The sequence below is a fragment of the Littorina saxatilis genome, linkage group LG1 (assembly GCF_037325665.1).
Source record: "Littorina saxatilis isolate snail1 linkage group LG1, US_GU_Lsax_2.0, whole genome shotgun sequence".
NCBI classification, from domain to species: domain Eukaryota; kingdom Metazoa; phylum Mollusca; class Gastropoda; order Littorinimorpha; family Littorinidae; genus Littorina; species Littorina saxatilis.
This window is the reverse complement of record NC_090245.1, coordinates 42,920,783-42,947,031: the sequence shown is the minus strand read 5'-3', so window position 1 is coordinate 42,947,031 and position 26,249 is coordinate 42,920,783. Positions and strand designations below refer to the sequence as shown.

At 41.4% G+C, this 26,249-nt stretch overlaps 1 protein-coding gene and 1 long non-coding RNA gene across 2 annotated transcripts in view; both read right to left on the bottom strand.

Annotated features, from left to right (window-relative positions):
- Positions 1–438: 438 nt before the first annotated feature.
- LOC138970421 (uncharacterized) overlaps positions 439–26,249 on the bottom strand; it is a 26,328-nt gene continuing 517 nt past the window's right edge. Inside the window, exons 2-3 of the mRNA XM_070342874.1 lie at positions 16,085–16,264; positions 439–3,098 (exon numbers count right to left, since the gene is read on the bottom strand). Coding sequence (XP_070198975.1) covers positions 1,792–3,087 — 1,296 coding nt within the window. The 5' untranslated portion in view covers positions 3,088–3,098; positions 16,085–16,264 and the 3' untranslated portion in view covers positions 439–1,791. The remainder of the gene's footprint in view (positions 3,099–16,084; positions 16,265–26,249) is intronic.
- LOC138970414 (uncharacterized) lies at positions 7,861–11,640 on the bottom strand. Its single transcript, XR_011456932.1, has 3 exons — positions 11,386–11,640; positions 10,085–10,259; positions 7,861–9,652 (listed from the first exon to the last, which is right to left on the bottom strand). It is a non-coding gene; the product is annotated as an uncharacterized lncRNA (long non-coding RNA).

The following is a 26,249-nucleotide window of genomic DNA, read 5'->3' as shown; positions in this document are numbered from 1 at the left end:
TCGTACTCGTTTAAATATGAGTATGTAGCTCATGTTTATTAACAGGAATATTGAGGTGTTAGCCTTGCTCTGATACTATTCGGTCTTGTAAGACAACGTGATGTAAAAGCGTGGATTTCACACGCTGATCAATTTTTTTAACTAGTTTCATTTGTTTAAAATTCGGAATGTTTACTTTTTGAAAATGGCGAAAGGTCCAGTGTAAGGTATGACAATGTAAACCAGCGTATTCACATTCGTTTGTTCAAAATTCTTTCGGATATTTGCAGGATCTTTCGAGTACTCTTTTTTTCCCTACTCGTGGGAGTAGTCTGCTAGAGTACCGTGTTACTTCCCTTGTTCCCCTGATCCGTCGTTGCTGTGTGATTTTAGAATTACTGTTTTCTGTGTAGATCAGCTTTGTCGTTACTCAGGGGCGGACGAGGGGGGGGGGGGCACAGGGGGCACGTGCCCCCCCTCCCCCGAAAAAAAAGAAGAAAAAAAAGAAGAAGAAAAAAAAAAGATTTTTCTATGCTGATTCTATGACCATTTCTAAGTTCAAATGGCACCAGATGGCACCATTTTGCTTCTTTGGGCAACATTTTTTTCCGGGGGGGCATGCCCCCGGACCCCCCTAGCAAATTCGGGCGCTTTGCGCCCATCACATTCACTTTCGATTCAAAGTGCCCCCCCCCTTACAAAGCAACTGATCCGCCCCTGTTACTTAAACTATTTTTCCCTTTTTGAATTTGCGCACTTCTTTAATCGTACAGAGTCTGTTGACAGTATTTTGTTTGTGTTTCGACCAGCTATGACAGCTGAAAATAATTACACAATTCATATCTGATATGAAAGGACCCTCCTATGTAATATCGATTTATTAAGTGGTTCTACTAATATTTAGTCCCTGTACATATCTGACGTGTTAGATTACAATTTACATTGTGATAAAAAACAAACACGAAATGGAATAGCGAATACTCTAAATTATATTCATCGTCAATTAGGCAGTCAAATATGTCAGTGGGATCCAGAGGAGAAGGTGTATTTCTTTTTATCGTTGATTATTACTTGGTATTTATTTTTCCACACCCTCTTCATATCATATGTATCATACCTCTTGGTAAAGAATAAAGAGCATTCATATTTTTCGCTAAAAATCCCAAATTTGCGATTTATATGATAGACCTATTTGTACCACCGACTTCATCTCCAGAGCTGGACTCCAAATGTAAAGGCGAACGACAAGAAGAAGAAGAAGAAGATAGACCTACTTGTGACTGACCATTCGTGAAACTCTAGGCTACTCATACAATGTTAGAAATGACAATAATTTAGTCACGCAAAATCAGAAAAGACGCCGTTTTCAAATTTGTGGTCACCTATCCTGATATTGTTTCCGAAAACACTTGCATTATTGCCTGTTTTACGTACACTCACTGTCATTGAAATCTACAGCTGGCAAGCTTCATACCTCGATCCTCACAGCAGGAACATTGTACATTGTCATACCTCCACGAGTGGTTTTGGAATCAGGAAGCACTACACCTCCAATTTTGCGTGATGTGGAACATGATTATTAACCTTCGCGGAGAACTGGGTCGCTTTTACCTCAGAAAAAAACCCACAGTTTCCGTTATATGGAAGTAAGCCTCTCAAAATATAACTGTTTTCTTTCTTTTTTTCTTCTTTTTCTTTCTTTGTTTGTTTGTTCGTCTCAAGGACAGGGTGTAAGGAAAGGCCTACGCTTAAATCTTAATCCTTGTTGAATAAAGTTCAGTTCAGTTTATTTCTGTTCTGTTTAAGTTCAGTTTAATACAACACATCTCCACCCGAGCAGAACAAACGTTCGACGTCAGGGTTGATTCCTTCACTGAACTGAATTCCATCCGCTGAGTCGTTTCCCTGCATGTGGAGAAGATCCGTGAAGACACTGTTGTGATTGCGGTCTGCAGCACCAGCACTAGTGTCTGCAGCCTCTGTGTTTGTGTCAGATGGAACACCCAGCATGCTTGACGTCAGGACGATGCCGGAGTGAGTCGACACACTGCCCGTCGCACCCCGGCTCCGTGGCGAGGGTGGGGTCACTTCTGGCACCACGTACATCAGGTTGCCATCGGACCCCTGGGACGCCACTCGCTGGAAGGCACGGCCCCAGTCTGGTGACCGTGAGTCTTGTTCTGATTGTCTGCGAGACGTGTTACCGTAGAAACCCGCTGGAGACTGTCCGGCGGGAGAAGGCACGCCACTGCTGGGAGCCCGGTGAGAGTTCTGCTCGCTGAAGGCAAAGGAAGAGTTCGATGTCGTGGCCGGGGAGGCGGCGAACCTGTCCATAGCCCGGTTCCAGGCAGGGTCGTGCACAAAGTCGTCCTGAGTCTGGCCGAACAGAGCGGCGGAGATGGCTTTGTCGTCGACGGAGCGGGGAGTGTACTGGTACATGCTGTCGTTGTGTATATCAAAACCCAGGCTGTCCTTGGAGCTCTGTCTTCGAGTTCTGCCTGGCAGATCTGACTGAGGCTGGCGGTTCACCCCGCTGTCCCTCTGCCTGCTTCTTCGTGGCTTGTCCACACTCTTCTGTTGCGAGCGGTTGCTGTGAGCACTGTGGGAGGACGTAAGAGACGCAGAACTCGTGTTGCGGGATCGAAACCCCGGTTCGTGGTTATCCACAAAGATGTCCTGTACGTGGCGCCTCCTGCCAGCGATAACCGCTTCTTGTTTCTTCTTCTTCCGCTCGTCCGATTCCGCTTGTTTTCTGCGTCGTTCGTTCGACACTCCCGAAAGCTGGCGCGCGTGCGGTGTGCGGCGTTTCTTCTCGTAGGTTCTGTCGCCTGCAGACCTGTCCATCAAACTGGAAATGACGCTGCCAGAATCGTTTCCTCGTCCGTCTGTCTGGCTCACCGACGTCGTCCGAGAATGGCGACCGCCGCTGGCAAACCAAGACAACGAATCTCGCTGTAACTCTCGCTGGAAATGATGCTGGGGCTGGATGTAATACTCCACGTCCCCCTTGTTGTCCATCATTCTGTGATGAGGCGGCGACTTGCCCGAGTCGCCGTGCGTCGTGTACTTCTGGCGACTGACGCATAGCAGGTCCCACAGTGACGGCATCCTGAGCGCTCCTGTAAACAAAAACAGCGATCAGTATGCATTTTGCAGCATTTGCATTAAAGACGCAGTTCTTCCTGTGTAAACAGTCTGGCTTTCAATCCCACAGTGACGGCATCCTGAGCGCTCCTGTAAACAAAAACAGCGATCAGTATGAACTGTGCAGCATTTGCATTAAAGACGCAGTTCTTCCTGTGGAACAGCCCCGCCTTCTATCTCACATTGACGGCATCCCCAGGGCTCCTGTAACCAAAAACAGTGGTCATGAAGTCTCAAAGGGATATTTCACGCCTTATTTCTTTGTCAAAAGAAAAGGAAAATATTGTGGAATAAGTCAAATAAATATGCGGTCATGTTGAACGTCTTTCAGGTTATGAGGCGTTTGAATTAAGTGTGTTTTTCACCATCGCGTGTTAGGCAAAAAAGAGACTTCGCGTGGTGTCAAGAGTTCTGTATCTATAGATTTGTGTCAAAAATCTGAATCATTGTTTCCTCAAGTTTCGAAGCATATGCAGGGGCGGATCAGTTGCTTTGTAAGGGGGGGGCACTTTGAATCGAAAGTGAATGTGATGGGCGCGAAGCGCCCGAATTTGCTAGGGGGGTCCGGGGGCATGCCCCCCCGGCCCCGGAAAAATGTTTGGCCCAAAGAAGCAAAATGGTGCCATCTGGTGCCATTTGAACTTAGAAATGGTCATAGAATCAGCATAGACAAATCTTTTTTTTTCTTCTTTTTTTTTCTGTGCCCCCCCCCCCCCCCCCCCCTCGTTCGCCCCTGATATGCCCATGTTCGTGTTACACTTCTTCAAATCTACGTGTTTGAAAATACTTGTGTGATTTTTCCAAGTCGAACGCCCTTTTTTCTGTTTTTAACAATCCGTAGACAACACCGCAGTTGTATGCCTACCAAATGCATTCAATTACGTCAACAAAAGGGCATGACAAAGTGGCGTATACTTCAAAGACGAGGTAACTGGTGCAAGCCTTTTTTCCTTGACGTAAAAGTCTTGTTCTATCACGTTTCACCATGTGCTTTTGTATATATTCGACATTTGATCGTGCATGTGCATTCTGATACACCAGACACACCCTGTTTGTTTTTCTGGTGTGTACAATTCCACAGTGATCCTTTGTGTCGTCGCTGTTATACCGTGAGATAGTGTTAAAAAGAAAGAAAGCCACGCTCAACTCAACCATCCGTGGATTTACGGCTGAAATAACAGGTAGCGGACAGAAAAAAAATGCGCTTGGATTAAACCACTGGCAACTGACTTTAGTTACGGGGTTAGATAAGTGGGGGTCTGTCACTCTCTAATGCCTGTACGTTACTGCTGTGTATGAGATACTTTTTGGCGAAAGTGCTCGACACGATGACAAACTCAATCCACATCTCTGAAACATTACAACTGACTGAGCGCCGAGAAGAAGCTTATCATTATTGTATAGCAAAGAACAGTTGTCAATCCTCGATTGTTTCCCTCCAAAAATCATTTTCATAATATGCAGGGGCGGATCAGTTCATTTTATGGGGGGGGGGGGTCCAAAAATATATTGTGAATATATGGGTGTGAAGGCGCGAAGCGCCGAGCCGAAGGCGCAAAGCGCCTAGCTTTCTAGGGGGGTTCGGGGGCATACCCCCCGGAAAATTTAGAAAAAAGGACGCAAAATGGTGCAATCTGGTGCTTTCTGAGGATGATCATTACCAGTTTCAGGCAGCAGATTTTGTCACTGATTAATACCCAAAAAAAACAAAAAATTTTAATTTTTTTTTGGCTGGGGGGGGGGGGGGGGGGGGGTTCCGGAAACCCCAGAACCCCCCCCCCCCCTCGTCCGCCCCTGATATGCCTGTGGAGTAACTAACAGCTCCTAAGTCGAATACTTAAACAGCACTCACTCCAGCTTTGTAAATTCACATTTACTAATATAAGGGAGAAACAAGAAGAAGAAGATGTAGAAAAAGAAGGAGAGGATTGTTATGATGACGAAGGTGACGACGAATACTGAAGAGAGACGGCGACGCTGATGATACCCCAAGCATCTTTAGACTTGTAACTTGCAAAACTAGACACAGCTAGGAAACAGGGACCTTTCTCCAAGCACATATACCCATTTAGATATATTTATTTCAAACATCACACAGTGCTCAAAGCCCTTAAAGGAAAAGTCCAAGGTTTTTAAATATGCCCAAAAACTTGAAAATCGAATGCCAAATGTTACAAACATCTCTGGAAAAATATTTTAAAAATTGAAGAAAAAAAATGTTGTTGTTGTAGTTGAAGATTTAGTGTTGCAGGGCTAACCAAGACAAGTCGCCTGGGGTCAAGTAGTGGTCACGTGGTTTTCGGTGCACTGTGACGTCGGTGCACTGTGACGTCACAAGTTATTGTGTTGATTCTACCACTAGTACCAGCTTGATTTTCACACAGAAAAGTCACCACTGTATGCCCGAAAAGAATGCCTCGGTGGAGAGCAGCCGCAAACTGCAACAACTCGTCAATGTCCCCAGGCATTTCATAGCACACTTTCCCTCATAAAACTCTGAGTCTCTTGTGGAAATGGAAGAGATGTGTGCAGCACAAGCGTGCAGATTTCAAAGTGTCGGGCACTTTCTGGACACAGATTTCGCCATTTTTCTGCAGCACAAAAGTTGGCGTTTCATCCCTGAAACAAATGTTTTGACCCCTGGCAGTGTCTTCCCTTCATAAAATTCCGGAGAGGGCAGTATTACGACGAGCCATCGAAACTCCGAGGCGACATACGAACAGCGGATTATCTCACAAGAAGGAATGCGTTGAAGGTCAGAGTACATGCTTTTATTTTCATGCATACCTAAACATTGTTTTGCTGCGCAGCGAATACGAATTGGTGCAGAACAGTGTGTCTGGGTCCAGCTGATATTCGCTGGAGTACAGATGCGCCACAGGCTAGATCTACAGAGTTGCAACTTACAGAACGGTCTGAGCTGAGCTAAGAGTAAGAGTAACAAGTCGCGTAAGGCGAAAATACAATATTTAGTCAAGTAGCTGTCGAACTCACAGAATGAAACTGAACGCAATGCCATTTTACTCGTAGCATCGTCAGGCCACCGCTCATGGCAAAGGCAGTGAAATTGACAAGAAGAGCGGGGTAGTAGTTGCGCTAAGAAGGATAGCACGCTTTTCTGTACCTCTCTTTGTTTTAACTTTCTGAGCGTGTTTTTAATCCAAACATATCATATCTATATGTTTTTGGAATCAGGAACCAACAAGGAATAAGATGAAAGTGTTTTTAAATTGATTTGGACAATTTAATTTTGATAATAATTTTTATATATTTAATTTTCAGAGCTTGTTTTTAATTCGAATATAACATATTTATATGTTTTTGGAATCAGCAAATGATGGAGAATAAAATAAACGTAAATTTGGATCGTTTTATAAATTTTTATTTTTTTTTTAAATTTTCCGATTTTTAATGACCAAAGTCATCAATTATTTTTTAAGCCACCACGCTGAAATGCAATACCGAACCCCGGGCTTCGTCGAAGATTACTTGACCAAAATTTCAACCAATTTGGTTGAAAAATGAGGGCGTGACAGTGCCGCCTCAACTTTCACGAAAAGCCGGATATGACGTCATCAAAGACATTTATCAAAAAAATGAAAAAAACGTTCGGGGATTTCATACCCAGGAACTCTCATGTCAAATTTCATAAAGATCGGTCCAGTAGTTTAGTCTGAATCGCTCTACACACACACACAGACACACACACACACACACACACATACACCACGACCCTCGTCTCGATTCCCCCCTCTACGTTAAAATATTTAGTCAAAACTTGACTAAATATAAAAAGTAGTCAGGGTTGTGGACACGTAAGACAATGCGTGTGTCACGTTATCTATTCTATTCAGTCGCAAACTATCCCCTGATACAATTCATGAAATTGGCAGCGTTTGCTGGAATCATGGTTTAATGCTATTTTTACCAGATCTAAACTTTTGGTGGATGTGCAACCGGTAAGGTAAACAGACACCTGCATGCTAGAGACAAGAAGATTACGAATTGTGCAGGGAATTAATCTTTCTGCATTGACTGAGAGACGCAAAACCAGTCTAATTGCTACAACATGGATACACATCTAGACGACTTCCAGAGGGTGTCTAAATGTTCAGTGTACTGTATAGATCAGAAGCATACTTTCGAATTGATTTATACTCACACTCATTTTCTCTCTTCTTTTACTTCCAGACCTTTCATCATCACTCACGGCCACTGGTCAGAACAGGTCACTAGACACTGACAACGTGACCATTCCAGATTTCCCGGTTCTCCGTGATCACAACGCAACTGTTGACCAGTCCTGTTCCTACCGTCCAGAATCACCACAGGAGAAAGCCAACGTGCCATTCATCGTAAGATTTTTGTTTTGTTTTGAAAATTAGTGTCTTATTCTAGCTTTGCAAAAAAACGAGAAAGTGTCTTTGACAGATACCATCCAAATAATACATTATGAAAACAAGTACAAGTTCATTTCTACTCATGTTAATCGTTTATGCTTTCTGTGCTGAGCGACATATGGATTGAATTTCTTTCGTAACTCACCTCCCGTCAACCTGCAAAACTATATCTGTCGAAGTAGTTTCAAATAAAGTTAGTATGCTTCCGAATAAAAAATATAAAAAAAGGGTATTTTCTGAAATTTTTTAATTATAGACCAAAACAAAACATTCACGAGTATGTTGTTGACCTGATGGTCTTTATGGTAGACAGCAAGAGTTGCATGTTCAAGAAGTTTAAGCAGTACATTTGAAAGAGCAATACAAGGTAATTTAAGGTGGTATAATTTTAATGGTAGGTTCCACTGTATAAAGGCGACATGGAGGGTATCTTTGACGGACTCATTCAACATTCATACCCATGCACATCACCTCAAACACATAAGCTTTGTTCTTGAGTCAAATTTATTGGCTTCATAAATATTGTGAATTTGTGTCCGTTTGCAGATTGGCTTATCTATGGATTTTTTCGAAAATATCTTGCGATCTACGTACGCATAATGTAACACGTGAAGAAGAACATAAAAAGTTCGTCAAAAGGAATCTAATTTGCATTTTAACCCATTTGCCTTCCTTATTGTTAATTTTTTCTTCATAAAGACTACTTGAAATAAACAAAATGTTTAACCATTTCAAGGCCTCTGAACACGTATAAAAAAAAAATGCAGGTCTTTGCTCACTATATCAGATCTGCCAAGGCTCAGTTTACACAGGAAAAATCATCTGTCGACTTGAACACATACCAATAATCAACAGCCTCACTGCTTCTTGGAGCTGGATTTTGTGTGTGGAATGAATTACACATGTGGCGTTTTAGAATATAATTCATAGAAGATGTACATTCGTGCAGAAAGGCTTTAATTTAATAATTAGGTCTTCGTGATGTTCTCTTAAAATAACTAACATGTGTTCCCTTTACCCTGAACCAGTTTTGTGAATATGCAGGTTAAACTCGTGCTTTTTCTGTGTTATCAGTGTATTTCTCATCCAGGCATGGATGCGTCCTCTTAAATGGACAGCCCTTCCCGTGTAAACGATTGAGTTCAAAATCTCAAATCTTACCAGGCTTTTACATGGGATATGGCCATCCTTCCGTTTTGAAAAATACCAGAACTGAACACTCTGTATGGGTACTCTCTTTGGGAATGTAGAATTTTATGAATTAATTTCTTTAACGCCACACGTGTAAAACATTCCCTAAAAAAATCCCGGCAGCTCCAAAAACCAGTCAGGATGTTTATTCCTGGTATATGTTCAAGTCAAGAGATTTTTTTTTCTGTAAAAGTCTTCGCAGATCTGTGTAGTGAGCAATCCTGTTTTGAAAAAGGACGTGCCTTTAAGCCTGTATAGACGGTTTGATTGTTGAGATACCTGGTGGCAATGACCGCACGGGTGGCAAGAGGTAGTAATGCACAGATGACAACAAACCGACCTGCATTTAAAAAAAAAGTTAGGAGGCCTTGATAGGGGGAAACATTTTGTTAATTTTCAGAATCTTAATGAAGAAATAATGAACGAGAAGAAAGTCTGGCCTTGAAGTAAATGCAAATTAAACTATGTATACTTTTGACAAACTTTTTCTGTTTTTATTCACATGTTAAAATGTGTGCAGAGATCGTTAGTTACTTCCAAACAACCATGTTTCAGGCAACAGGCAAACGGACAATACTGGACACAGGCTATGCTGACCGGCTCATGGACTGACTACCTGATGCAGGAGTAGACCAACAGTGGAAAAAGTCTGGAACAAAATGTTGCAGAATGTGAACCATGTACCGGACCACGTGACAACCCAGTATCATCTTCAAACCATGCAGGAATCTGTTCAACACAGTCACACGATTTGTAAAAGTATAGTTCAGCCTTCTGTAGCTCAGGGAGTTTGAACCCCACTCTTCATCCGTTTGGGAAAGTATTTCTGATTGTTTTGACTGCACAGGTTGGTAATGGTACTCTGATGCTTCTGCCGAGAAACCCCACTCGCTAGCGCACCAGCTGCCTGCTATGGGTAAGCGACGTGCCTGTATTTCCTGCAAAGCAAGACAGAATAAAACAGCAGCTTAGTTTGAGCTTTTAAGACATTCGTACAAGAGAAAACGTGTACGTGTTTGTTTGGAGAGGATGGATAGAATCATAAGACACGCTGTGTCTATGTGACGTAGAGCAGGTTTTCAAATTCATGCTGAAGCACTGTGTGATCGCTATTTTTTGGGGCATATATCTTACCTTGATTTCAGATAGACTGGGAACCGAAATGAGGATGTTTACATGAATAAACTATGCTGATATGTATGTGTTTAGAAATAAAGAATAGTTTTAATGATATATGATGGTGTGTTTTTTTTTAACCCAATGTGATATTTTTGTATTTGAAAACAAATTGTACACTCTGTTGTCAATTTTACTTTCAGATAAATAAATCTATCATAATGGAAATCATCTGTTTGTGTTGTGTTACTTACCCATTTTGATCAATGTTGAGTCGTCCATATTCCTGTGTGTACGCATAGTATGCAGTTTGAAGGTAGTAGATGTCCGAGCAAACATAGGAGGATGTGCTGTTAGGCTGTCTATCTCCTCATCCAGGTTTTCCAGATATTTGAATTTCGTTCCCTCTTGGAGTTTCTGCACTGACACCTGATAAGCAAAATACACGTATCACTCTGTGATCATGGCAACATGTATCATCTGTATGCCCCGTTCAAACATTACCTTGAGATTCCAAGGTATACACAGAAATTCCACTGGATCACAAAAACAACACGAACAGTAGTACATGTAATGTATAATTCAGTTTAAAAATTCATGCAATGAGAGTCAATAACCCGATTTAACCCCAGGTAGATTCAGGGTCCCACTGACTGAATCTCATATGGTTGCTTTTCGGCACACACCACACATTTTTAATGGGACTGTGAGGTTTTGTTAATACAGTAAAATAATATAGTAGCAACGTACTGTCTGTTCGTGACGTTTGAGAATACCGATCTATGCACTAACGCATTGTCTTTTTGTAGTGTGACTGTCCGACATTGCGTACTCCTAAAAATCAATGATCAAAAAGTTTGAACTGCTGTAATCGTGTTTCAGCATATGTCTGACAGTGCTTATTTGCTTCCAAAACGGCTTGCGATATCACTAGCCATCAGCGTTTCGCCACTGCTCAGAAAATCTTATGATTTCAGATCTAGTTTGAGATCGGAAATCACGTGTGCTCGTTTAAAAAACTAAATTCATTTATTACTTCCCTTTGACCGTTTCGCAAGAAAAATGTCAGGATCACTATTAGTATTAGCACATGAAAGCAGCCCACCGCCATTTCAAAAAAGTTTCACTGTTTAGTGGTGTCGATGTCATGTAGTGTCTTACTGTCGCAAATAAAAATACCAGAATAATTGCAGTTTTGTCCGCAAGAAACAGATTTTGCGCAATGTTAACTTGCTGTCTACATGTTTTGTTGTGTGACTGAAAAATTACTCAGAATTCCAAGAGAAAATAAGGATAGTCGCGTGTGAACATCACTGTGGAAACATTTATTCTAAACTGGGCAGTTCAAGGACGAAATCCTTGATTAAAGATAGGAAAATAAATAACACCAGATGCCTGAAATAATAGCATAAATCAATGATCTTTACATGCTTACAGATCTGTGGAAGCACATCAACTGATCTGTGAAAAACACACCTGACTTCGATCTAGCATGCAAGAGGTAGCGACTACGGACTAGTAGTGTGTCAACATCACAACAAAGAGAATCACATACCATTTCGTATTGCCGCTTATGCTGGCTCTGTTTCAAGCAGTTCCTTGTGGCCTCGCCAGCATTTTGACGACGAAGAGGCTCAAACGGGCACGCTAAAACCTCAGGCTGGCTGAAAACCGGTCCGTATTCCACTTGTCTTCCTCACTGCTTGAGCCGGCCATGTTTGTTGTTCAAGGCTCGTGACGTAGCACACGTATGTGCACAAGGTCATGAGCCAAGACTGCGCGCGCGATGGAACGATTCAGAACAACCCAAAAACGAGTCAAAGTATACTTTTTGGATTTCTGTGTTTATTTTTACACACGCATTTGTGGTTGATGAATTAAGGCTGGAGAACACTTTGGAGGCCCAATTTCAAAGTGATTAGGTAGTTTTAAAAGTTACTTTTTCTGTTAGTTCAATGTTTGCTTTATCAGGAAAATACAAAATATAAAGGGCTTAACGCGCAAAATTTTAAGATAACGACTGAAGTTTAAGCATAGGTATCAGATTTTTTCACGCAAACACTACTGAATAAGTTGCAATATTGTATTGTGAAAATGTAAACAAAATAACAATCAGATGATCACAAACTGAAGAAGAGAAATAGGGAAGCAAAATAGAACATTAAACGTAGTGATTTTACTTGTGAATTCGGAAAAAAATCCTTTTGTATCCATTTTGAAGCTCAATTTGAAGCATGGAACACCAACAAACATTGATTAAAAGTGTTAAAGTGATTACAGTGTTCAGAAATAGTGTTAGATACCAAGTTGAGTTATCCCTCTTTACCAATTTAAAAAAAAATACACCTCTTAACGCGCAAAATTTTGAACTGTGATGCTTTTACTACCCCCACCCCCTTCCCATTTGTCAGAAAAGAGTGCATATTATCTTCCAAATAGAAAAGCAGGGTAGTCAGATGATCAAAAACTTAAGAAGAGAAAGAGGGAAGCAAAATAGAACATCCAACATAATGATTTAACTTGTGAATTATGAGAAAACTATTTTTTTTTACCCATTTGTGAAGCTTAATTTGAAACTTGGAACACAGACAAACATATATTAAAAGTGTTAAAGTGATTACAGTGTTCAGAAATAGTGTTAGATAGCAAGTTGAGTTATCCCTCTTTACCACTGTTAAAAGAAATACACCTCTTGTCGCGCAAAATCTTGAATTGTGATACTTTTACTTCCCCCACCCCCTACCCATTTTTTCAGAAAAGAGTGCATAATTATTATCTACCAAATAGAAAAGCAGGGTAGTCAGATGATCAAAAACTGAAGAACAGAAATAGGGAAGCAAAATAGAACATCCAACATAGTGATTTAACTGGTGAATTCTAAAAAAAACCCACTTTTTTACTCATTTTATTAGCTTAATTTAAAGCTTGGAACTGAAGACAGAAAAAAAAAATTAAAAGTGCTAAAGTGGTTACAGTGTTCAGAAATAGTGTTTGATACCAAGTTGAGTTATCCCTCTTCATCACAGTTAAAAAAAAAACACCTCTTGTCGTGCAAAATCTTGAACTGTGATGCTTTTACTACCCCCACCCCCTACCCATTTTTCAGAAAAGAGTGCATATTATCTTCCAAATAGAAAAGCAAGGTAGTCAGATGATCAAAAACTTCAGAACAGAAATAGGGAAGCAAAAAATAACATCCAACAGAGTGATTTAACTGGTGAATTCAGAAAAAACAAACAATTTTTTACTCATTTTATACGCTGAATTTAAAGCTTGGAAGACAGAAAAAAAAATTAAAAGTGCTTCAGTAGTTGCAGTGTTCAGAAATAGTGTTAGATACCAAGTTGAGTTATTCCTCTTCATCACAGTTGAAAGAAACACACCTCTTGTCGCGCAAAATCTTGAACTGTGATGCTTTTACTACCCCCACCCCCTACCCATTTTTCAGAAAAGAGTGCATATTATCTTCCAAATAGAAAAGCAAGGTAGTCAGATGATCAAAAACTTCAGAACAGAAAGAGGGAAGCAAAAAACAACATCCAACAGAGTGATTTAACTGGTGAATTCAGAAAACACACACTGTTTTACTCATTTTATAAGCTGAATTTAAAGCTTGGAAGACAGAACAAATAAATTAAAAGTGCTAAAGTGGTTACAGTGTTCAGAACTAGTGTTAGATACCAAGTTGAGTTATCCCTCTTCATCAAAGTTAAAAGAAACACACCTCTTGTCGCACAAAATTGTATACTGTGATGCTTTTACTACCCCCACCCCCTACCCATTTTTCAGAAAAGAGTGCATATTATCTTCCAAATAGAAAAGCAAGGTAATCAGATGATCAAAAACTTAAGAAGATAAATAGGGAAGCAAAATAGAAAATCCAAAATAGTGATTTAACTGTAGATTTCAGAAGAAAAAAACCCTTTTTTTTAATCATTTTTGAAGCTGAATTAGAAGTTTGGAAGACAGAAGAAAAGAAAAAAAGTGCTAAAGTGGTTACAGTGTTTAGAAATAGTGTTAGATACCAAGTTGAGTTTTTGCTCTTTATAAAAGAAACACACCTCTTGTCGCGCAAAATCTTGAACTGTGATCCTTTTACTACCCCCGCCCTCTACCCATTTGAACAGAAAAGAGTGCATAATTTGTATTCTCTTCCAATTAGAAAAATAAGTAAAAGCAACTGGACATTTTTAAAATACATCTTTTCTGTCAGTCCAAGGATTGCTTAGTCCATTAAAAACAAACAGACTAGGATTTAACGCACCCATTTTAAGAAAAAGTTAACATGATAATTGATATAATTATCAGACTTTTTTTATGCAATTACTACTGAAGATTCCAGACCAGGTAAAACAATCATTTTATATCCTTTGTCACATTTTTTTTTATTTTTTATAAATCTATCTATAGCGAGTCTTGTCTCTTTGTGTCATTTATTTTCAAGAATTCTATCCTGGCAACAACAACAACAAAAACACCTACCAACCTACCCTATTTTTTTTAGCCATGTTAATAGAAACAGACAATTTATTTGTTTTGGCCTAAAGATCTTGAAACATTTGTTTTAATAGAGAAATAACAAGTACAGCCATTAGCTGTGTCACTCGAATTTCTTTGTCAGGCTGAAACTTAGCTGTTGCGTTGGTGTCTGCTGTGTGTATCTGGGTCCAAAGCAACTTTCACATTCTCATCTACACACTCACGTTACACAAGTATATATATATACAATTCCACCCACAGAGGCGTTCGGGGATGGGGGTCTCGCACTCGGGCGAATCACACCACAAAATACAAAGTATAACGTACACAGATTTTACTATTGAACCAAAAAGCAAATTAAATCATGAATAAATCAATCAAGCAAAACTTCCACACAATGACACACTCACTCTCGGTTCACACTGCGCTCTGGACGTGCACACTTGGCAGCACGTATACCGTTCCGGCACCGTTTGTCTTCTTGCAAGTCCAGCATAGGCACACGATTGTCCAAGAATCACAATAATCCTCGTGAATGTCACAGCAGGCATAGTAGAAAAGTCCAAAAGGGTGCGTTGATGGTGGTAATCCGGTGCACACACACACACACACACACACACTCCGGTTTGGTAAGTTACCTGATAAATAATGTAGCCTGTGGATTTAACGGGGAGACTGGTCAGACAGGAAGAGCATTTCACATTTCCGATGTTCAGCGATAAACTTGTTTTCTTCGAGAGTTCGATCTTCGTGCGATTCTGGCGCGTTGTCACCAAGAACGTAAAAAAACCCCAGGATATCATCATGATGCCTCTCTACAAAAACCAGGCAGTCTAGGAACTCTTCATCTAAAGTCAGTCAGTATTAGCCCCTCAACACGTACAATCCTCATCTTGTCCCATAGTGATTTCTGCCGCCAAAGAACGTGTGGCGCTTAACTCACAAGACGGATTTGTCGTCTTCCATTGCGAAATTCAGATCTACCCCAACTACGTGCATTGATCTGAGCAATAAAATGTAGATGCGATAATCTGCAAACATCTCTTCAACACAATCTACATCTTGTCCCATCGTGATTTCTGTCGGCAAAGAACATGTGGTTCTCAACTCACAAGACCGATTTGTCATCTTTCAGAAATTCAGATCTGCCCCAAGTACGTGCAATAAAATGTAGAAGCGATAATCTGAAAAAAAATCTTTTCGCGTGAACGCTGCCACGTTGTCATCAGTCCGATGTCTTTTATCCAGAGCAGGGATGAACACACTTTTTCATCAGTAGTTTGTTATGTTTATCCGCAGACTGCTTTCCATTACTTGTCGTCTGTTTTAGCTTGACTCGTGGGGTTCTTCAGCAAGGCAAAAAGTGCTTGTTTACTGACACGTTCTCACGCACGACATGTCGTAAATGCAAGTTCTAACGATTGTTTTTTATTGCACTGATAGAGAATGTCGATATTTGTAAACGTCTGCCATTTCCTAATGTTTATTTCATTATTTTGCATACGTATATGGCTAGTAAGTGGATAATCTGTTGCGACACGAAACGCGTTCTAAATCCGGGAAGGGAGGCTACTCCAACGTAGAAGGGAGGCTACTCCAACGTACTTTCCAAAGTGTGCTCCAGCCTTAAGAGGGTCAACATATCAAAAGTGACCCTAAACCTTGGACTTTTCCTTTAATCGTGTTCGTCGGGCAATTTTAACAGCGGGATATTCTGTTAACGCAGCCATTCTTCGGCCCACTTTTCTCCGTGCCCTGTGGTTTTGGGTACTCACCTGTAATTGTAGTTTTTCACCGCTAGTAGCTGCTGGCCAGGTAAATGCTGGTCTTCTTCAGGCGTGAATCTGTGCGCCCCGTTTTAGCGCTTTTCCTCTCGTTGTCAGCACACACCAGTCTGTCAGTCGCTTATACACTGTACTTGTGAGGCAGGCGTCTTTTGAAGTTTCCCTGAAAGTCTGTTGAAGTCAGGGTAAGAAAGTAAATTAATAAATAAGTAAGTAAACAATTAAGTAAAACAAAATAATGAGGTTATTTCTAATACGTACCTACTCGAGCACCTATTTATAATCCAGACACTCTTTTGACATCAGTGTCAACGCCTGATGTTTTTTTCATTTCTTACTCACTGAGGTCTTATTTCCCACGCGTGTCTATTCGGGAACCATTCTATCGGGAACCATTCTAACTCGCAGAAGATTAAGGGTTCTATTCAGTTCGCATACCATAACCTCACTATACATAATGTGTACAGACTAGCACGTCAAAAGCTTAAACATAATGTTGGCAGACGTGATATTTTCGTGTCTCTGTTACGAAGTCCATACAGAGAAATCAGAAGGAAACGAATGTCTGTCCATATTTCACCTTTCAGTAAACTGTAAAAAGCTCACAGACTAACTCTCGCCAGTTTTTCAAAAGAAGATTTCGCTTTTGGTTTTGATTAAACAAAAAGCACGTTTGGCCTTTGAGTACACCTTTGTGAAGATAAGGAAACGATCGGGATATATTTATTACACTGAATTACAGGTACTTTATTCATTTAGGTTACCCTGGTCCATGGTATGCTAAGATGGTAAACATGCTGGTAAATCAGACAAGTATCTAATGCAAGAAACAACCCAAGCTGTATGCTTCTAATCCTAAGCATTATGAAAGAGTTACTAATCATGTCCCTTTTGTCCAGTAATTAGAGGTAAAGCAAGTTTAGTTTTCATAAACTCAGAGATATACTGCTTGCCTTACAATGTAGAGTTGTATAATGTAGGTGATATGTGCACGGGGGAAAGTAGCTGAATAAACCCAATGTCTATACAAGGTGAGAGAGAGAGAGAGAGAGAGAGAGAGAGAGAGAGAGAGAGAGAGAGAGAGAGTGTGTGTGTGTGAGAGAGAGACAGAGAGAGAAAGACAGAGAGAAAGAGAGAGAGAGAGAGCGAAACAGAGAGAAAGAGAGAGAACGAGCGAGAAAGAGAGAGAGCGAGACAGAGAGAACGAGACAGAGAGAGAGAGAGAGGGGGAGAGAGAGAGAGCGAGAGAGAGAGGGAGCGAGAGAGAGAGAGAGAGAGAGAGAGAGAGAGTGGGGGAGTGAGAGAGCGAGAAAGAAAGAGCGAGAGAGTAGGAGAGAGAGAGAGATAGGGAGAGAGAAAGCAAGAGAGATAGAGAGAGAGAGAAAGCGAGAGAGAGAGAGAGAGAGAGAGAGAGAGAGAGAGAGAGAGAGAGAGAGAGAGAGAGAGAGAGAGAGAGCGTATTAAGGTTGTTTACCCAACAATACAATAAGTTCCATTTGACGTCGTCGACGCTATGTCCTATTTACTTTCCCATGTGTCCCAACCATGCAACAGGATTGAACTATACTCTGAAAATGCTAGCTCTTATTAAATGTAAAAAAAATTATACACGGTAGTCAATATTACACGCTGAATTCGTATTTTGAAAAGATTAAAAGCCCATTCACTTCTTATGACTTTGTACTCAGACAAGCACTCAACTATTTTGGCCTGATCAAAAACCTAACTCGACTTGTGTAAAGCCGGTTGCATGAACATGCTCGTAATTGAAATCAATGAAGGAAAAAGAAGAGAGAGAGAGAGAGAGAGAGAGAGAGAGAGAGAGAGAGAGAGAGAGAGAGAGAGAGAGAGAGAGAGAGAGAGACAGACAGGCAGACAGACAGACAGACAGACAGACAGACAGACAGACAGACAGACAGACAGAGAGAGGCCGAGAGAGAGAGAGAGAGACACACACACACACACACACACACACACACACACACACGCGCGCGCGCGCACAGGCACACACAGAAACAAACACACACACACGCACACACACACACACACATACACACACACACACACACACACGCACACACTGAACCCGGGGTGACGCGAATATCACAAAACAAAAAGTAACAAAGTAAACCAGCTAGAGGTGAGTAGGAAACGTCCTTACTTTACAGACGTCCTTTCATGACATGTATATATGCCTGAATCAACTTAACGTATCAATGTCCAGCCAAGCATGAAGTGCCCTTTATAGAGAGGTGTCCTCTCATCAGAGGAGCCTCATATTACAGGTCCCACTGTCAGCAGTCTTTGACACTGCGGAATAAGAGATTAGGCAAGTACTGAGATATGTAGCCAGCAAAACAAAACTTTCACAGCCTAGAGCAAACACGAGGGTTGTAGTTAGGGCGGCGTGGTTATGCTGACGTGCACCGGTTACGCCTGATCAACGGTTTGATGATTATTGGTTACGCCCCATTGCGTTTTGTACCGGTCCCTGTTGTGTTTTGTACTGACACGGGGTCAGGGGTGAGGTGCTTGGTTGTCTTTAGTGTCGCGTTACGACTCGCTCTGGCTCGGTTTGGGGACAGGAATACTGAATGGCAGTGTGAATCCGAAGCAAAAACGGCAGAATTTTAAATCTGTTTAAAAGACCACACACACACACACACACACACACACGCACGCACGCACGCACACACGCACGCACACACGCACGCACACACGCACGCACACACACACACACACACATACACACATACCATACTATAACATTCATCACGCACGACTCAAGTGGTGTAATTCTCTCTAGTTTGCCCGTTTCCCAGAACAGGAAAATACACTTTGATGAGGGTTTCCACACCTGTGAAATAAAAACCAACTTGAGCTTTGACCTGTTATTTTTTCAAGATTGATTTCTAACGTAGGAAACGATATGTTAATTCACATCAGAGGAAGAAACGGTAACCGAATGAGGATGTTAATGTGTGCGTGTGTTTGTATGTTTGTGTGCATGCTTGTTTGCTTGATTGTGTGCGTGTTTACAAGCGTGCGTATGTGCATGCGTTCGTTGTGTCCGTCTATTTGTCTTTTTGTCTATTTGTGTGCATGTTTCTTTTGAATGTATTAGTTATTTGTTGACAAGAAGCCATAGCAAAAGCTACTTTTTGAAAAGTAAAGTCAGCCGATCTTCCTTGTTCCTTTATATCTGTAATAACCCTAACCCCTCTGTGAAACCATACAAGTTGCGATATAAATTAAACGCTTGGCGCACCTTTCACAAAGTTCCTCTTACCTCTGCCAGTTTGTGCAATAACTGAACCTTATAGCTCGAATTGTCCGGACTCACATGCTGGTCGCAGTATATAGAATTGAGCTTGGCTTGGTTATTCTCCTCTTAGACGGCTTTCATTCACGTTTGAATCATAAAAATATAGCAAAGGAGCGGAACCCTGCATATGACACTCACATAGTTTCACAGCGTATTAAACATTGACAGTCTAGCAAAGGGCAGAACATGTCCTTGTAAAACGGTCTGTGCAGTAACTGAACCTTATAGCTCCAACTGTTGGACTCACATTTTGGTCGCAGTAGGCCCTACATGGAATTGAGCTTGGTTATTCTTCTCTCCAACGGCCTTCTTTCACGTTTGGATCATACACATATAGCAAAGGAGCCTTGCATAAGTCTTGCACTGTGTAACAAACCATAGTTTTGCAAGGAACAGCAAAGGTCCCAGTAAAACGGCTTGTGTGCCTGTCCATCTGGGCGAACCGTCGTGATAACAATCGCTACATGACTGCCAAACGCGTGTCTTGATGACAAAGGCATCGGAGCAGAACTTGTTTGTGACCTTGCGGAGCTCTAAAAACAATAAAGACGTTACAAGTACAACGCACAGCGCTTTGCTGTTCCCTTGGGTCGCCCGGTGACAGGCTTTATTGCGCTCGCCTTGAATTTTGTCCACATCACGTTCAACCAGTCCAAGTCTCCTTCTTCTTTTGATACTTGGTTTAAACACTTTTTTAATTCAGTTGCATAAATACAAAGCCATATTTGATGTTATAATAAAGGAACACAACAAGATACACTTATAAATGTGCTCTTAGAAACAAACGAGTAATGTGGCGGACGATATAGATACTTCACCCCCCCCCTCTCTCTCTCTCTCTCTGTGTCTCTGTCTCTCTCTCTCTGTTTATCTGTCTGTCTGTGAAATTTGAGAATACGTGACTCAAACAATCTCGACGTATTTTGACTGAGACAGGCATATAATTCATAGAAAAGCAACACACCTTCAGTATAATGTTACAACAGGTTTTCCTGATACCAGTCCTCTTCAGTTTTTCCTAGTCCGTCTCAGTTGACTACTAAAACAAGTCCTTCTGAAATTCATCCTCATCATAATGAGCCCACTGTGCACGCAACACAGAGCAACAGCCTTGGAGACAAAACCTATTGTGGCTGAAGCAAATGATAATGCTGAAAACAACCCGCAGAAGTTTGGGCTATTGTTTCTGATGACGAAATGTCTTTAAGTGACTGCTGATTAGTTGTTCACAGTACTGCGTTGGAAAGAATAAATAAATGAAGGCAATCTTAGTGAGCATGTTGGGCAACAGACACCCCCATTAGAATGCAAATCGAGTTCGAAGCATGCCTTTTTTACACACGTGTGCGGAAAAGCATGTAGATGAATATTTTTAATAGAGGCAAGCGTTTGTGTTGACAGACACTGGGTACCGACGCTTCAAAAGTAGGTCACACGGTATGCCCTCGACAGTCTCCAGACACTCGGTGAAAACGTTTACAGGGATCAATAAATGCATTTTTGTTACAGGGATATAATTTAAAACAGTTGATCACATAATGTCCTGCATTAATCTACAAGTTTTTCAAAACACTTGATCGATTCATATGTGTGATGACCTACATTAGATTAAAAATAGGTCATAGCTGCCCGGAACCCCATTGTAGCGTTGTGTGGCGTTTGAAAATTAATTTAAAGCGTGCATTTTCAAACAAAAGAGTGGAAAACATGTAGATTGATATATTTCATTAGAGGTAAGCGTATTCATTGACAGACACAGGGACCGACCTTTCAAAAGTAGGTCACACGGTGTGCCCTCGACAGTCTCCAACCATTCTGTCACAGTCACAGGGATCAATAAATGCTTTTTTTGTTGTCACGAGGTAATATCTATAACAGTTCACCAAATAAATTCCGTCAATAGTCTGTGACCTTTTGATTATCTTTGACAAGTTCATCTATCTCATATGACCTATTTTTTGCTGAAATATAGGTCATCACTACCGGGAGCGAAAGACGTTTGCCTCCAAAGAACTATCTTAGAACAAAATATCTACATGTATGCACAGACACAAAACACTTGTATCACTCTAATGAAATATATTAATCTACATGCTTTCCACTCATTTCGTCCTTCACAAGTACAAATGTAAAACCGATTTCAGAAGGTTGTTTAACATCAGATAAGATGGTTAAAGCTAAGCAAAACTTTACATGTACATTTCAAAATCCACATCACATTTTTCTCTGTGTGTGTGTGTGTGTGTGTGTGTGTGTGTGTGTGTGTGTGTGTGTGTGTGTGTGTGTGTGTGTGTGTGTGTGTGAAAATCTATTTCCATAAGCACACAAAAAAGAAAAAAATCTCTTTTTATGAGTACATGTATGCAAAACCAGTTTTTTTTAAATCCCGATCAACATCCAACATAAACAAAATCATGAATTAATGTATTTTGTTAGTGTCAAAAAGAATAAACAAAACACAGTTTTCCAACAAACACTTGAACATAACACTATTTGAATCGTCAGTGTACCAAAGGAATGTTTGTCAACTCACAGAACTTGCAGGTGACGCTAGGATTTGTTACTCTTCCCCACAGTCCCCGCCACAGTTGCAAAGGGCGGTGCACTGAAGACCTGCAGCTCCACATTTGCACCTTGCTTTGCAGCCTTTTTTGCACCCACAGCGAATCAGTTCGTAACAGGAATCTTCAGCCTGGAGCAAAGTGGTCCACAAGGGCTTCCACCCCTCTTTTTCTTCTTTGGTCCAACCCCAGTCCTTTGGAGAAGGTAAAGAGGGAGCATTCTGCAGAGATTGCCCCCATACAAACTCTGCTCGGTAGGCAGCGCGGAGAACATGCTGATGCAGAGCATCGGAGGTGGGAGGAATGTTCTCAATGGAACAGCACTTTTGAGAGAACAAGCGTTGCCTTGCTTCATGGACTGTTGACGATGTGCTGTTCTCATACATCAAGACAACAAACTGTTCAATCTTGCTGATGCAATCGCTGAAAGGTTTTCTCATTGCAGCAAGTTCAAGGAAAGCTGAAATTGCTTCTGGAAAAGCTGCCCAAGATGTCCATGCTGTTGTCTTGCCTTTTGACGAGAAAAAGTACACGGTGTCACATCCTGTTAATGCATGAAAAACTGGCAGGTCACTGACATTTCCAGGCGGAAGACTACCAGCAATCTTGTGTGCAGCAATGTGGTGAAAATGCTTTCCCGAACCAAATGATACCCACAGCTCATTGCCATGCCACTTTTCAGCAAAATAAATGGCAAGGACAACAACGTCAGTGTCTGCAGTTCGTATTGCGATTCTTCTGTGTCATTGTGCAATACAGTGAGCATCATGAAGAAACATGCGTGTGTCCGCTTCTTCTTGATTGCAACTATCAATGGTGGACAGGATAACATCAGGGGGAGAGCAGAGGACTTTTTCTCCACATGTAGCAATGACAACTTTGTCCGTGACCTTCTGGCGGATCAGTTCTCTTGCGAGAAACTGGAACAAAAGATTTGTTCCCATCGTTTCGAAGGAAGCTCATCCAGTTCGATGGAATTGGTGAAGTTGGAGTCACTTTCCGTCGCTGCCCATGGCCACGTTTCCGCCGTGTAGAGGACTTCAAGCTGTCAGGAAGGTAGATATCCCAGACAACATCCACTCTTGACACGTTTTCCAGCTGAGAAAGCACGTATGGTATAAAGACGAAATCTGCCTACTCCTGAAACGTGCGTGATGTCTTTGGGAGATAGAAGCTGAACAATGAAAGCACCATCAAGTATCCTGGCATCAACTTCTGCAAATGCATTCTTTGGTCGAGCAGACGTTTATGTAACGTGTGTGGAGCTTAGTGAGCACGCTAACAGCAGGTCTTCCTTCAGCTCTGGATTTTCAAGACAAGAAGCTTTTTCCAGTCCATGAAGGATATCCTCAGTTCGAAGGTCAGGCACTTCCATGAAGCCTGTATCATCAGTAGTGGGCAGCTCATCATCAAACTTCTCTCCCCTAGGCTCGTAAACCAAAGAAGAATCACAGCCAACCACACATTCAAGGCAGTGGAGAAGGTCCGACTTTTGGCCTGTCCTCATTTCTCCATTCTTGCTGAGTGCCGGGGGTACTGGTTGATTTTCATGGCGGAAAAACTCGGGCAGATTGCCTTTTCTTGTTTGGCAGGCTATGAACAGTCTTGAAAACAGTGAGCAGTCATTGCGCAGCATGGTAACTGCAGTCTTCTGTGGTGTCTTTTTGCAAAGACTTTCAGGTGGTTTCGGTGCAATGGAGATGTTACTGGTGTTGGTCTTTCCATGAGTCTTTATTTTACAAAGTCGTTGTATTGCTGCTGTCCGACTTCGATCACACTCTGGACTGCTTTCCCATCACAGTTTTCGACCACACCTTTCGTGTCCATAGCATACAGAACCTCACTGCCGTCCTCAAAAGGATTGCCGACTTCTTTAAAAGCTGCAATACGCTTTTCAACATTCATCTTGAAAGTCTTTTGAAATGCAACATGATTGCTCATAATGTTCCAGCTTAGGAGACGCATGTGAAGGTAGTTGCTGCTCAAAGCTCTGCACAATTCGTGAAATCTCTGGTCCAGCCACCATCCACCTTCGCAGTGCCACTGGATTCGTTGTTAGTCCGATCGCACCTCTATCCCCTTTCGCCAAGGCATTGCACTGCTCATGTGCGTGGTCAAGTGCAATGGAAGAGAATGGCCGCCGAGTTTTGTTGACGACAAATGCACCCAGACAGAAGGCTTGCATGATACACGGATAGAATCCTTGTCAACAGCTGACACATGTCACGCAGATGCACAGAAAGCCACCGCGCATAGTGTATGTGGTCCAGTGCGAAAAACCATGGAATCAGAACCGCCAGTGCTTGGACAAACTCATCAAAGTTTGCTGTCCGAATAGCGTAGACAAGCTGCAATACGTTCAGTTCAAGCTACAAAAGCTCTTTTTGTGGTTTCTGTAAAGTGAGAAAGAATTATTAATATTATACACTTGTAACAAAACACTTTCGCCTTAAGAATCTTGGAAAACAAGAAGAGCAAACGCTCGATCGAGTCACTTTCGCAGTTCTGAATATTATATGAGGCATCAGATGGACAGGAAGAAATTGCTATTCACAACACAATGAGTCACGTTCACATAAAATTTGAGCCCGGTCACTTTTATAGTTTCCGAGAAAAGCCCAACGTTAAGTTGTGTGTTGCCGAACAGAAAAGGTTAGTTATCTCCCTTGTTTTTCTGATAACGTTCGTAAAAGGCTACAGATGTAAATACTTTGATGTAAAGAATAATCCTACAAAGTTTCAATCACATCCGATGAACTTTGTCAAAGATATAAAAATGTCTAATTTTTCCTTTGACGCTGACCTGTGACCTTGAAAAAGGTCAAAGGTCAACGAAACCATCGTTAAAGTGTAGAGGTCATTGGAGGTCACGACTAAACAAAATATGAGCCCGATCGCTTTGATAGTTTCCGAGAAAAGTCCAACGTTAAGGTGGTGTCTACGGACGGCCGGCCGGCCGGACGGCCGGCCGGACAGACTAACACTGACCGATTACATAGAGTCACTTTTTCTCAAGTGACTCAAAAACCATTTACTTTGTGTGTACTTTTCTCGATTTGGGGTAAATATCCTTTTGCTATATTGGAACATATAAAAAAACTCTTTGTACAGTGTTCCTTACAACATCAATAATAATGATAATACTTATAATGATATTAATACTACTACTACTACTACTAATAATAATAAAAATTATAATGACAGCTTATATAGCGCGAACCACAGTAATCTATGCTCTCCGCGCTGTACATTGTCTTAGATCAGAACAAAAAACTTCAACAACAACCCAAGGAATAGCTTAAAAATTATGAAAAACAAACACTTACAACTGGTCATTTAGATGTAGATTGCTTTCTTACCCCCGAAAAGTTTTTTGTTTGTGTTCAACATGATGCATGTATCTTAGACATTTTGACTCATTTGGCCTGCCATACATTTTGTACCACAGGGCAAGACAATCAACACTGTTACTCATACACAGGCTACAAATGTAAATTAAGAGTACTGTATTGGGTTCATTTTGTTCTAATGAACCTGTGACATTCATATATATTACTGCTGTATGTGTTCTTCGTGTATATGTTTGCAAACATCAGTACGTAATGCGCTAGCAGACGACACACGGTCAAGGCAAAGCTATCGAAACGATGATTGAGCAATCAGTGTAGATCTACTTACCGTTTGGGCTTCACCGCTTCATTTCCCCCCAAAATAACCTGCGCAGGTGTTAGTCTGCATTCACTGCATGGTGCCTGGGTGGTAAAGTGGGTGTCCCAGCCAAATTAAAGGACAAATTGTAGTGCCGTCGAACCGGTCGACGGGTTCAAAACAAAGCGCGCCATTGTGCAAAGAAGGGATGTGCCTGTGACGTAATTACAGTCCGCCGACTTGTGTCATTATTTATTTTGGGAAATTTGAAGGCAAAATTGTACGCATTAAAGGCTTGAAAATATCTTGCATCTATTAAAATTCGAAACAAGGGACTCATGAAGCATTAGTTCCAATACAACAACTGTCTCGAACTGTCATAGCAAACTGAAATTCGTCCCCAAATTCACTATCTTTGAAATCTCACTTCTATAATAATAAGTGCGTGGTTTAGACATACATACACCAAAACATAGACACATGGAAAGACAAACACACTCCCCCCACCCCTAGCACACACACACACACACACACACAGACACACACACATACACAGACACACACACACACACACACACACACACACACAGTGACACACATACACACACACGCCAAACAAATA